General features: G+C 37.0%; 1 protein-coding gene across 4 annotated transcripts in view; it reads right to left on the bottom strand.

Moving 5' to 3' along the window:
- Positions 1-14226, bottom strand: part of PPP4R4 (protein phosphatase 4 regulatory subunit 4) — a 107836-nt gene that overhangs the window by 33575 nt on the left and 60035 nt on the right. For all 4 annotated transcript variants that reach the window (XR_002803657.2, XM_023628327.2, XM_023628329.2 and 1 more), the window contains 7 exons: positions 10462-10583; positions 7794-7916; positions 6342-6511; positions 5884-6003; positions 3252-3329; positions 2322-2405; positions 1561-1743 (listed from right to left, as the gene is read on the bottom strand). Coding sequence is in view for 3 of the 4 variants with exons in the window: in XM_023628327.2 (XP_023484095.1) it covers positions 1561-1743; positions 2322-2405; positions 3252-3329; positions 5884-6003; positions 6342-6511; positions 7794-7916; positions 10462-10583 (880 nt within the window). In the remaining variant the exon portion in view is untranslated. The remainder of the gene's footprint in view (positions 1-1560; positions 1744-2321; positions 2406-3251; positions 3330-5883; positions 6004-6341; positions 6512-7793; positions 7917-10461; positions 10584-14226) is intronic.

Genomic DNA, 14226 nt, shown 5'->3' with positions numbered 1-14226 from the left:
ATCCAGGACAATGCTTGGCACATAGTAAGTGCTCAGGAAATTTTGTTAAATGAATGAACGAATATTACGGCCATCAGGTATGGAACTAAGTATATAAATGTTTCTTTTCTCCAGAGAATGTTGAAACAGAATATACATGTCTTCTTTAATCACGGAAAATGTTCTATAATAATCAAGTATTTCCTTCTGAGTGTGGAATTACCTCCTTGTAAAAGAAAACATAAAACAAATGTCTCAGGTTTAAAAGTATTTTGTTCACATCCTATGTTGTAAATCATTTCTCTTTCCTGATGAGACACCAAAAATAAGGAATAATGATCTATTCTCAGCTTTCTAAACACAAATATGCCTACTAAGTAGTGAGGTTGAGACAAACAATTAAGATCAAACTTCACAGCACTCATCACCACCTGTTAATGTATTTATTTTATTTTATTATTTATCACTTCCTATATCACCACCACTTTAGAACATAAGCTCCATTAGAGTAGGATTCTGTCTGTCTTGTTCACTCCTATATCCCCAGCCCTTAGCACAGTGCCTGACACATAGTAGACACTCAAATAAGCAACTGCCAAATAAAGTAATCAATAAATTCTGCTCAGTTTTATGTGACACTGCCTAGGTAGTACATTCACGCACTGTCCTCTGATAAGGACGTTATTGTTGTCAATATTACTTTTTAAGATTGTCCCTCTATACTGTAAACTTCAACCTCTAGGCTTTGCTTTGATATATGAAATAAACTTGTAGAGATGTTAGTTCATGAGATGTATACCTATTTTTTTTAATTTAAGTTGTAAATGACACCAATAATGTCATTTTTTCTCTTTCTAATCTTTGAAGCTAAAACTGATTTTGGGCTTTTGAGATGGTTACTAGATTTCATTATCTCCCTTTTATTGAGAAGAATGAGAATTTAATAATCTTCTCTGGAAATTTCTGTGAAAAAGGGAGACAACTTACTCTATGGGAAGTTTGAGTACAACTCCCCACCCCACACTGGCCCCCTGCTTCTGACGCTAAGTTAAGGCCATCCATAGTAGGGCACCCAGGTTTTGGTACAAACTTTATCTGTTACACAGCCACTCTTTAGGTGCTATAAAAGAAAAAGGAACAAACTAATATTAAGGAGCTTAAAGGAGGCCTTGACAAAAGGGCATCGTTGAGGTAGCACTGAGGCCGAGATACGTAAAAGGTGTACGTCAGGGCAGGAGGTACTCTGAGTGGGGACCACTGACCCTGCCAACCTTCCTCTGGAGAAGAACTGTCCCAAGTTTGAAGTGAGTCTGTTTACCCTCTTCCTGGCAGTATATAGACCCAGGGTACGCGAGGGTACCACCCGTTCACTCCTCTCTCCAGCTAGGCAGAAGATGACCAAAGCGGAGAAGCAAAGGCAAACCCGAGTTCCCTCCTCAGGGACCCGGGAAGAGAACTTCCCTCCAGGCACAACGGAACAAACTGAGCTTGTTGTACTATTTCAAGACTGTGAAGAATTCGCATATTCCAAAATCAGGTGCAAGTTCAAAAGAATAATAAGATAAAAAGCGTTGGGCTCACATTTGTCATCATGATTGTGAACATTCTTTGCAAGAAACGATAGTAAATCTGATCACTTGATATGACATGTGGCAGACAGGCATATTTCTGTAGGAGCTTCTCGTGAGTTCTCCATTTTAAGGAGGCTGCAGCTCGCTGCTCAGCGGCCGTGAGGGCTGGAATCAAGTCAGGAAGAGACAATAACTGGAAAGGAAAACACATCAAAAGAATCAATGATAATTAAATAAATCCAGTGCAGCATTCGGTCAAATCATTCAGCCTTACAACACTCTTGCTGGTTTCAGAACTTAGGAGGCATCTCAGTTGTCACAGGGAGATAATTATCTGGTGAAATCAAATAGTTTAAAAAAATCCATTAGCAAAATTTATGGTTACTGGAAACAAAACTTTGAAATAGAGACTGGGACTCACAACCTTTCTAATTAAAGTAAAATTTATTATATTTCACTGTCAGCAAACTTTGACCTTCTAAATTCCCACCCTTTTTGTCCTCACCAGTTGCTATTCTTGAAATAATAATTAATGCTAATAAAAACTGAAAATATGAATATAAACCCTAAGGACAATAAGTAAGAATCATGGTAATATAAGAATTGTGGAGGAAATTCAAGCTGCTCAAACTCCAGCACACATTTACCGCTATGTGGCCAGCACTACTTCAAATGTTTTCCATGCACTCTTTCATGGATGCCTCACAACAACTCTGCAGAGTAAGGTAATGCTTACGACATGCAGAAACTTTTTACATACACGGGATTTACCTTATTTTCTTGCACGCTGCTTTCTCCACCAGTAGACATAAGTTCCAGGATCTCTGGAAGATGATCTATAAGAGCATCCAGTACCTTTTAATAGAGATATTGATTACTCTTATGGTGATGATTACATTTTTCTAATCTTAAATTAGTTTACTTCACAGGTCAATTTCTACACAGAAATAGTGTTATTTACCAAATAACATTTTGGGGGTTTCTATTTTCTTACTTTGCCATCTTCTTGCTGGAAGGTCTTAGAAACATGATCAACTGCCTTGATTAAACTACCTTTGAAAAGGGATCAGTATATCTGCCTCGTGATACTGTTCAAACAGTCTAGATCTGAGGCGGCTCCTTCTACAACAACACGCTCAGAAACTGCCTCCCAACTTCTGAAAAGCAGCTGAAGTCAGCTGACACCCTCAGGGACGTCTAGATGTTGATGAGGTGAGCTTTGGCAAGCCAGTTAGCATTTAGGTGAACAGCATACACTAAACGCAGTATCAAAATAAGGTATTTCAAAGCCTTCACAAGTATACTCCCCAAACGATGCTAAGAGAAAAATATATACATAAAATGTGATACAACATACGATTACAATTGTGTGAAATAAAAACCTTTATATAGAAAAAACAGAAAATGAAAAATATAACAAAATAGTAACAGTGATTGGAAGTAAAAGTATTCTTCTGTCTGTCTATTTTCCGGCATTTCCAAAACTTTATCAAATAAATATACATATATTCTTTAAAACCTAATGCTTTTTAAACACCTTCCCAATTTCCAGTCTATGATACAGTGATACATTGACTTGAAGCCTCTGGGGCTCGTCAGATGAAAGAGTTTGTGCAATTGCCAAGAAGCAGGGGAGAAAAGGCACTAACATATTCAGACTTCACACAAAAGAAGTGAAATCCAAGAGTAAGAAGACATTACCTCCAGTGATTCGTCTTGTAACAACGTTATCAGTTCTTTGTGTATTAAATATACTCCAGAATTCAGAAGTTTAGACACCTAAAATGTAGCAATAAAGTCTCTCAGGTTTGAGACTACTAGACATACAAAGGTTATAACAGTAATCTTTAAAATACATCCCTGATACTTCTTCTAAAACGAGACTAAGTTACAACATAAGTATAAAATTGAATTTCTAGAAAAATTAATTGCATACATAACCAGCTTTTTAGTCTGCTTCATAACACACTGGAGTGTGTAGACATATGAGGGTGCGGAAGTGCACATATGGGGTGGGAAGTGCAGAAGAAGGGATTTATCAGTCATAACGTTCATATCACAAGCAATAATAAGCCCACGGATGCCTCTAGTTCACATTTTAAAGGCTTTAAGCAGCAAACAGCAAAAAAGGACGTCTTTCAGGACATCCCAGGCATATGAGCATTCATCGCAATTCAGAGCTTTCCAGAGAGGGCCAGCGCTGTGGAAGGTTTATACTGACAGAGGGATAGAGAGGATTCCCACCCAAGCAAACATGGAAGACGTTCCCCATCAAAGACTCCAACCGACAGGAAAGGAGCTGGGAGAGTCCAGACTAATCCAGCTCCTCTGCGAACAGGGGATTCTTCCCTCCGGAAAGACACAATGGTAGATTCACCAGTTTCTAATTCACCCCCTGCTTTTTTTTTTAACATACTTTTTTTAATTTGAAAAAAGTGTTCCTGGATAAATAAAATGTTTTAAACATCTTTGTTCTACAGAGTTGTTTTGACTTGTTGAAAATATTTTCAAAATATTTTTCCGAAAAACAAAGTCAGAACATACTAAAGTAATTATCAAAATCTAGCAATAACACTGTTAGGAAAATTTAAATCCATCAGTGGATTTTCATAATTTAAAAGGGTAAACCTAGACTAACCATTTATTTTATGGAGTATCATTATCAGCCTACCTATATAGTATGATTGTCAGAAAATGGAAATTAGCCATCCAGTAAATGGCTTGATCAATGATTTCCAAACTCACTACTATCAATGAAATAGTTTTGTACACATATTTCAATATGTTCATTCTTATGATGCTAACATATTACGCCCACTATAAAACACAAATTAAAATGAAATATTAAATGGATGAGACAAAAGTAAACATAAATAGAAACTCTCCCATTTCATAAACATGGCATTCTCAGACTCTAATCTCACGCAACCATCTCTGGAGACCACTCATCTAGACAAATCCAAGCACACATGGTAACCAAGCCCACACACCCAGTTAACACATATTGAAGACGAATATTTCACTCGGCCAGCCAGTGCCCTCTGCGCCTTCTTCTCCTCCAAAAGCAAATTTCTATACACACATTTACAAAGATGACTTGACTATGCAACACTGGGATTATTTTAATTAATTTAAGTTAATTATGATAATTAACTTAAAGGGAATATTTCCTAGATTTTGCACAATGAACATTTATTTCATTCACACCAGAAAACAATGTTATTCAGGCGCCGGCCCCGTGGCCTAGTGGTTAAGTTCGCGTACTCCACTTCAGCGGCCCAGGGTTTCACCAGTTCGGATCCTGGGCGCGGACATGGCACCGCTCATGAGGCCATGCTGAGGTGGCGTCCCACATGCCACAGCTAGAAGAACCCACGACTAAAATATACAACTATGTACTGGGGGAATTGGGGAGAAAAAAGCAGGAAAAAAAAAAAAGAAGATTGGCAACAGCTGTTAGCTCAGGTGCCAATCTTTAAAAAAAAACAATGTTATTCAAAAGAGGCAAACACTATCACTCAATAGCCAAAAGAATCTTAAGTAACATGTATAACGATGTTATGGATATCCTGCACACTTTCAGCTAATCTAACAATGCTTTGATGTAGGAACACTGTGCAAGGAAGGGGATGAAATATGCTCATTGAGAAAAAGAACATTTATCATACTTCTTATAAAGAAAGGAAATACTTTATTATAAAGAAATTTTTATGTGACGGTTTTGAAGTGGACAAGTTCTAGTTTACACATTTTGCTGCAACTACAGCATACACACACTTTGCAGTCATTCAAGAAACACGCCCCCAATTTCACCAAGGGTTAAACAGTTAATTACTTTCACCACAAAACTTTAAATCCACTTTTGCTCTTACATTATGGAGAGTTGTTGTAACAGCTGACTCTAAAAGCTATGCTCATGAAACATGAGCTATTTAAATAATCTCTCTCTCAAATTTCCATTTGTTCTTAAGTTTAGGTGGAAAGTTCAACATGAAGATTATAAAGCATATAAAAACTGATTTTACTTCCAAATCTGCAACACCCACATCCACACCACAATGTCTGGCTTAAAGTATAGATATATTGGATGGATGGATTAATAAATGACAAACGAATATAATATATTTATGTATATGAATTCTGTGAACATTCTAAAAAGAGAATTACGGGAATTTTAAAATAAGATTTAGGATCAGAATATGAAAGACATATGGAACCTATATTTTATAATAAATCTGTAAACAGAAGTGTACAAAATATTTAAAAAAAACATCCAGTACACCTAGGTCGAATTAACAACACATGTAAAGTGGTATCACTTCTTCAGACTTACTTCATAAAAGCAAATAGCGATAGTGTATCTGACTGGTACTTCAGGGTCATGACAAAGGCAGAAGAATGTAGAATAGAGTTCCATGTGGAAGTTTTTAGGATCAACGAAAACAATCATGGCCTGGTGGAGGTGGAAGGGAGAAGATGAATGTGAAGGAGAGAAAAACGTGGGTCAATACCTAAAATTATAATCATTTCAGATAAACTGAAATCACATCCTCTGAATCACAGTTCAGTTAGAAATCATATTTGAAAGATCCAAATGCATGCATATAATTCTGATTTATACACAGAGATAAATGTAAATTACACCAGTATTTACTTGGTACCCACTATTTATACCAAACACAATGCTGAGCAGCAAGCGTCGAATATGGCAATACTTCTTAATGCTATCTATTCGCATATTTTTAAGTTATAATCAAAATGTTTAGTGGATACAAATACATAATTTATTACCGGAAAGTTATAAGCACAGTTCTTCCGTACTGAAATATATTTCTTCTCCTGCTCGAGGATTTGGGTTGGAATCTGGTTTTCATTATGTCCATTTTCTTGTTGCAAACCCAATGTACAAAGTTTCTTATAAAACTCCAAAAATCTCAAGTGTTGATCTGGAGTAAAAATTCCTAAAACAAATGTAAAACCTTTGCTCAACAGTTTAATTGAAAACCAAAATCAAAAAGAGAAGAGTAAAGTACAACACAAACATAATTGGAACCAAATATTTAAATAAATAGTTAGAGATCATAGATAAAAGTGACAAGGTGAAAAGAGTAACTATTATGAAGAAATCTAATGGGTCTATTCTTTTATGTTAATTTTAATAATATTTTAACTTTAATTTCAATAGTATAAACCATGAAATGCAGGAATTATGCCTGCATTAATTTCTGCAGCATGCATCATGCTGTAGACCACTAACAAGTCACTACAGCAACAATACTGTGGCCATTACTGCCGTTTACTTATGGTAAATATTCTAAAACTGCCTGCAGAAAAGGCATGCATATGTGTCTGCAGAGAAGGAGCTTAAAAATTGAATCTGAAAGATGGCAAAGGAAATTCAAATTTTTTTTTTTTGAGGAGGATTAGCCCTGAGCTAACTACTGCCAGTCCTCCTCTTTTTGCTAAGGGAGCCTGGCCCTGAGCATCCGTGCACATCTTCCTCTACTTTATATGTGGGACGCCTACCACAGCATGGTGTGCCAAGTGGTGCCATGTCTACACCCGGGATCCGAACCAGCGAACCCAGGGCAGCCAAGAAGCGGAACGTACGAACTTAACCGCTGCGCCACCGGGCCGGCCCCTCAAAATATTTTTGATCAACGGACTGTTTCCACATTCATTGACTATCTTAGGGAGCCAGGAACTCATCATGTATTGCAATACATTTTTTTAACCGGCCATTCAAAGTCTACAGTCCATATAAAAAATGTTTTACTATGCTAGATGGTTACAACTTAATTGATACTTACATTATTATCGTAAGCTAAGAACTGAGTAATATGTTCAAAATGCCAAGAGTTAGGGATATTATTCTACATTCTAAGCTGAACTTCTCACATGATATATTAATTATTCAACAAATGGCTAATAAGGGTACACTTACTATGCACCAACAGTTAACACATCCAAGCTTCTATTATCACATACCAACTAATACATAAATATAAAATATTCATAAACTTAAAGGGTTATGCCTATTTCACTGTCTCGTTCTTTCAAACAGATTCTACTAGTGAAAAACTCATTCCTAAATGTGTTCTAAATTATGCTAGCAAAATTCTAAGATCTCTTAAGATTTTAGACACAAGGATAGGTTTTACAACTGAAGAGCTGAAGTTTAGGGGTTAAGGTAGAAGAAAAAGGGAAAAACTATAACCTAGAAATTCTTAGGAAATGTCATACCATATAGTCCATGGCATAGTTTTCCTAAATGGAAAGATAAGGAAATAAGAATTGATTCATCTGCTTTGAAAGATTTTTCACAAAATGATTTCACTAAGGGAAGTATAGTTTGACTTCTGTCATCTGGAAAACAAAACAAAATAAAACATACTTTAGAACGAGTTGCCCACACTGCATGTGTGGTAATTAATACAGAGACACAAATTGAGAAATAAAAATTACCAAATTAGCCACATAGTAATAGAAAATGCCTGAAAACAATGACGATGGAGGTGTGTGGTGAAGAAGGGGTGAGAGGAGAGTCGAAATTATCAAGAACTTCAAAGCCAGGCTGAGGGGTTTAGGCTTCATATCATGGGGAATAGAATGCTAAGAGTGGCTGCAAGTTAAAAAGCTAAGATGACTGAGGTTTTGAGACTGAACAACCAAAAGAATCCTAATACCACTAACATAAATAGGTGAGCAGCAGAAGCAGGAAATCTTTCTTATTCTCTTCTGCATGCATCTCACACCGTGCTGCAGCTTAAGCCCATTTTATCATTTCACTGTTGATAGAAATTGTTAGCTTACAGTATGTTCTGCATATGGAAATTCCTCACTTTTATTTCTTAAAAATAAACTTTCTTTAAAAATTTGTCTTTAAAAGTTGATTGATTTTTTGAGTATGTCTGCTTAGGCTGATGTATTAGCAATATTTAATTCTTGATTGTAAATACTCTCTAAATTTCCCACAGTTCTCTTAAACTTTCAGAAATGAATCAGTGCTTTATTTGGGGTCTGACAATACTAAGTAAAGTGCTGAAACAAACAGGCTTATTAGTATATTGTTATTACTGTTGTTATCCTCACATTTCAGTACCACATCTACTGTTTTAACTAGATGTTCGCTCGACATTTATTGAACTTCTTACAGAACAAGCATTATATTAAGTAGAAGTAGAAAGACAAATGAGAAATGGTCTCTGAACTTGAGAAACTCAGACTAGCAAAGAAGCCAGCCACAATAAATATCATAAGACAACGTGACCACTATTTTAAGAGTTGGTATAAGACAAGGGTCTGCAAACTATTTTTGTACATGTTCCAGGCTTTGCAGTTTATCTGTCGCAACTACTCTGTCACTGTAGTCCAAAAACAGCTACAGACAACACGTAAACAAGTGGGCAGGGCTACGTCCCAATAAGCTTTATTTACAAAAACACGTGGCAGCGGGACTTGGCCCATAGGCCATAGTTTGCCAACCCTGGTATAAGGGATTTGGAAAGATGTCATGGAGGAAACTGTACTTGAACTGAGCACTGAAGGGGAAGCTGGCTAGCATAAAAACAGAAGGAAGGGGGAAAAAATAGGGAGAGAAAACAGAATGTGGAAGGGCTAGAGGTATGAAAGAATTTGGTACGATAAGTAATGTCAGGTGCGGCTGGAGCACCAGACACCAGAGGAGTGGGAAAGAATGGAAGGAAATAAAGCCACAGACACAGGTTAGGCCCTGATCTGTGATCCCCAACTGTGGGGCAGTGAAAGGGAAGAGATCAGAGATGACGACAAGGTTCCTAGTTTGGACGCCTGGGGGGGATGCCCCATTATCTGGACGAGGAGAGTCATTCATTCATTCCTTCCTCACATATCGCAGCTTCTCCTCCTCTGGCTCATCTGATAGCCTAAATGACTGCTCCATAACATCCATCCATAACTACTGCCCACAGCGCAATCATCTTTAAGAGGCTCTCCTAGTTCAGCTAAAATGTTAATCCAAGTAAACGGAATCCTGTAAGTACACAACAGAGTTTTGCACCTGAGTACCTGACATTTACCCTCCGAATTTCACCCTATCAAAATAGTAAATATTTACTGACAATCTGACATCCAGCAAGTCAAGAATGTAGTCACACGCTCAGGAAGGCAGCAAGTTGTCTTCGTGATTTGATTTGCACAACACTAAGAGATGCCTCCTTATCCATTCCCACTCAAATACCCCATCCCAATTTCTCCTCCTATGGCCATGGGATTTCCAGCATTAAAATATTAGGGAGGGGAAGTTAATTTAGACTTTGTTCTAGTCAAGATCTGTCTTAGGGTCAATTAGTTGAGTAAGTTAAAGGCTAATTACCCAGTCAAATCCTTAGGCCTACCCACAAGTCAGTTAAATGTCGACGAGAGAAAAGGGAAAGGTGTGGAATACATAGCAACACTGGGGACATGAGCGTAGAAGTGGCAGCAGAGAAGGCACCAAAAGAGAAAAGACCAGAAAAAGAAAGAGCGGAAGGGAGGCTCGACATTCATCATAAAACTTAACATAAGAAATTCTGTTGTCCATCTACTTTTTTTTTTGATTTTTGCTTTTTGAGGAAGATTAGCGCTGAGCTAACTGCTGCCAATCCTCCTCTTTTTGCTGAGGAAGACTGGCCCTGAGCTAACAACCATGGCCATCTTCCTCTACTTTATATGTGGGACGCCTACCACAGCACGGCTTGCCAAGCAGTGCCATGTCCGCACCCAGGATCCGAACCAGCAAACCCTGGGCCACAGAAGCAGAACATGTGCACTTAGCCGCTGCGCCACCGGGCCAGCTCCTGTTCTGCATCTACCTTTACTCCTTATTAGTGATAGAAATTATATGGGAAAACCTTGCTTTCAAAAGCAAAAATGTGTCCACAAGAAGACTTACCTGTATCAAATATGTCAAGCAGATTAACCAAAGTTTCAAAAGCTGCAAGCCGCACACTGCTGCCCTCATCCCTAGAGAGTTCTATTAATTCAGGGAGCACCACACTTTTTGTAAGTTCTGTCCTGCACAATAAGCAATAGAAGAAAATAAATCAAATCAATACATTTGTATCAAGAACTTACTAAGAGCAAGTCACTGAGCTAGTTGCTGTATAAAACAGGAAAAATCATAAAGATATGGCTCCTGCTCTCCAGAAGCTGGTAGTCTGATTGGGAAAGCAAGATATAAACGTAAGAAACATTAATAGTCATTGCATAATTACTTAAATCAATTCAAGTTCCCCAGCACAATATTATCACCTATAGAAATCTTAATGACTGGTTCATATTAAACTTCATTAATTATAATATAGTTTTCCATTTTAAGCAACTTCAACAAATGATCTAAACAAATTAGAAAAACTTAGTAGTACTTATAGAAACTCAAACAAAATCTTTTTACCTAGATTTTGGGGGACAAATTATTTTTTCATTTACCTAAAACATGACATTACTAACTTATATATAGAAGAATGATATATGACACTAGATGCTCCCTCTAAAAGAACAAAACACAATATAAATGCTTTTAGAGGATATATAATATTTATAATAGAATCACAAATGCATTATTCAATACTTTGTTTTTGCTTATTCACCACGATAAGATGTCATCACAATGACACACACTCTCATAAAGGGGAGGCTTTTGATATGGCCAGCTTTCTTAGGTACAAGATGGAAGATGGCATGAATTATAATTTGATAGAGTTCAAGAAAGTCAGTAAGTGCTGAAGAAAATCTAAAAAATTCAGGACAGAGTGCAAAGACTCTAAGACAATGCTGTCAAGCACCCATCTGCTATGATGGAAATATTTATAATCTGTACTGTCTAATAAGGTAGCCACATGTATCTAATGAGCATTTAAAATGAGGTCAGTACAACTGAGGAACTGAAGTTTTAATTTTATTTCATTTTACTTAATTGAAATTTAAAAAGCCACACATGGCTAGTGCCTACCATACTGGACAGTACAGGTCTAAAACAAGGACATGAGCAACTGGAGGGTCAAAAATTGTAAGAAATTAATCTAGATCATACAGATACAGATATGCTGGCATTATCAGTAGTTCACAAACATTCATCAAATACAGGAAACAGAAAGGGGAGGTGGAGTAACAGATGAGAGAATACACTCTGGCCCAACAACGCAGACTTATCATTAACTTTTACAATTTCAAGGCAAAAGTAGTATTTCACTATTGTTTTTGCAATACGTGTCTGTTCAAATGTACTGCTCTTTTCTTATCTGGATTGTTTATAAAAGTTCTGCATTATTGAGTTGTAACAGATCTTTATATATTCTGGATACTAGCTTGATATATGTATTGTGAATAGTTTTCCATTCTGGGAATGGAAAACTTTCTGCTTTGTTAACATACGTTGTTTTGTTGACTTTTTGTTTTGAAGAGCAAAAGGTTTTTTTGATGAAGTCCAATTATCACAATTTTCTTTCATGGTTCATGATTTTTATCTAAATAATCCTTTCCTACCCCAAAGTTGCAAGATTTTCTTCTATATTTTCTTCAAGGAGCTTTATAGTTTCAGCTTTTACATTTAGGTCTCTGACAGATTTCAACTTAATCTTTCTACGGTGTGAGGTGAGAGTCCATCAATGTTCATTTTTTCTCTTATGAACATCCAGGTATCCCAGAACCATGTTTTGGGAAGACTTTTCCTTTCCTCATTGAATCACTCTGGCGCTCTGCTGAAAACCAACTGGCCACATATGTCTGGGTCTGTTTCTGGACTCTCTCTTTCTGTTCCACGGATCTATACATCTATCTTTTCACCAACATTACGTGTACCTGATTACTGTAACTTTACTGTTAAGTCTTGAAAACAGGTAATATAAGGTGTTTGTAATTTTTTTTTGGATTGTTTGGCTATTCTAAGTCATCTGTATTTCCACACAAATTTTAGAATCAGTTTTTCTACAAAACAGCCCCATTTTGGTGGAGATTGCATTGAACTGCTAGATCAATTTGGGGAGAAATGAGATTTTAACAACATTAACGGCATTGTCTTCTCATCCATGAATATAGTATTTATCTGTTTTTTTAAAATTTCTCTCAACACTGTTCTGTAGTTTTTCAGTGTAGAAGTCTTGCACATCTTTTGTTAAATTTATTATAAATGGAATTTTTAAATTTTCATTTCCTAAATATCTTCTGCTAGTATATAAAAACACAATGGATTTTTGTATATTAACCTTGTATCCTGCAATGTCCTTAAATGCATAAGTTTTAATAGCTATTTTCTAAATTACTGAGGATTTTCTTTGTAAACAGTGATGTCATCTACAAATAAAAATCATTTCACTTCTTCCTTTCAGATCTTTAGACTTTTTTGGTTTTGTTTTCTTGCCTTATTTCCATAGCTAGAACCTCCAGTACAGCGCTGAAAAGAAGTGATGGACACTATCCTTGCCCAGTTCTTACCTCAGGGGAAAGCACTCGATATCCACCATTAAGTACGACATTCGCTGTAGGTTTTCCATACATGCCCTGTACCAGATTAAGGAAGTTCCCTTCACCCCTAGCTTCCTGAGAGTTCTTATCATGAACAGACATCAAATTTTGTCAGATATTGTAATGGCGGGATTTTCAGGTTATCTTGTTTTCCACATTACCAGCATTAGAAGTTTGATCAACTTTTTCAAAAGTATGTTCTCCCTTTCCAATCTGAGTGCTGTATGCTCTTTCCCTCTAACACTGAAGGATCTTTTCGTAGATCCCATGTTTGCTTTTCTCTTTAGTCATCCCTGTACAAGGAGGGGTCTATTCAGCACAATTTTTTCCTATAATGAATGTGTACGACCTCTTCATAACACTATTCACTATTAATCTGATTATTCTAAGAATTGTCCTCTTTGATCCCAAGCTGGTGCACAATCCCTAGTTAGCTTTCCAGTGTTTTGCAGCTCTTCTTTCATATGGATATGCCAGCTTGAGAAGAATCTCTTAATTTTGCTTCCTGATCATTTTATTAATCACCTTACTAATGAATAATAGTGCTCATTTCTGGTTAAACCAAGGTGGTCAGTAATTCTTCCCCTGCCAGCAAATACAAAATTACAAACCCATGTCGGTACTGTTCTTGGATCTCTTCCCAGCACTTGTCGCTCCCAAATGCCTTAAACTTGACTCCCAGTGCAGGAGTGGGTGGTTGCTCTCTATCACATCAGCAGGAGTCTCTGAAGTTATCGCTTCCCAATTCCCTTCACCTAACTCAGGGCTTCATCTAAGCCTCCACTGCAGGAAATTCCTCTTGATGGCTATCAGATCTTAACAATCTTCCTACTTTCCAACGCTGAAAGAAAAAAGTATGCACCTCCCCTTGGTTTTATATATTTATCAAAGGGAGAGTAAAGAATATGAATCTTAGTTCTGATCTTAGTTAAGGAGCCCAGATCTGGGCAAGACTGAATTAACTATCCACAATCCACAATGATGCAGAGTCAGCCTAGCCTAAGAAGACCTATCAGAAAGAAGTTGGCTCTGAGATCAAAATTAGGGAATTGATTACTCTGATGAAGTTAAGCTTCCAACATAACACTTAGCTCTTACTCAGCAAGGGTGGACACAGGACAGAGGACACAATGCTACCTTGAATCTGTGTGACATTCTAAACTCTTCCTGAAGCCTTAAATATTGGCCCAGACTT

This window comes from Equus caballus, chromosome 24, assembly GCF_041296265.1.
Source record: "Equus caballus isolate H_3958 breed thoroughbred chromosome 24, TB-T2T, whole genome shotgun sequence".
Lineage (NCBI taxonomy): Eukaryota > Metazoa > Chordata > Mammalia > Perissodactyla > Equidae > Equus > Equus caballus.
Note: the sequence above shows the minus strand (reverse complement) of the source record. Positions and strands in the feature narration are given on the sequence as shown.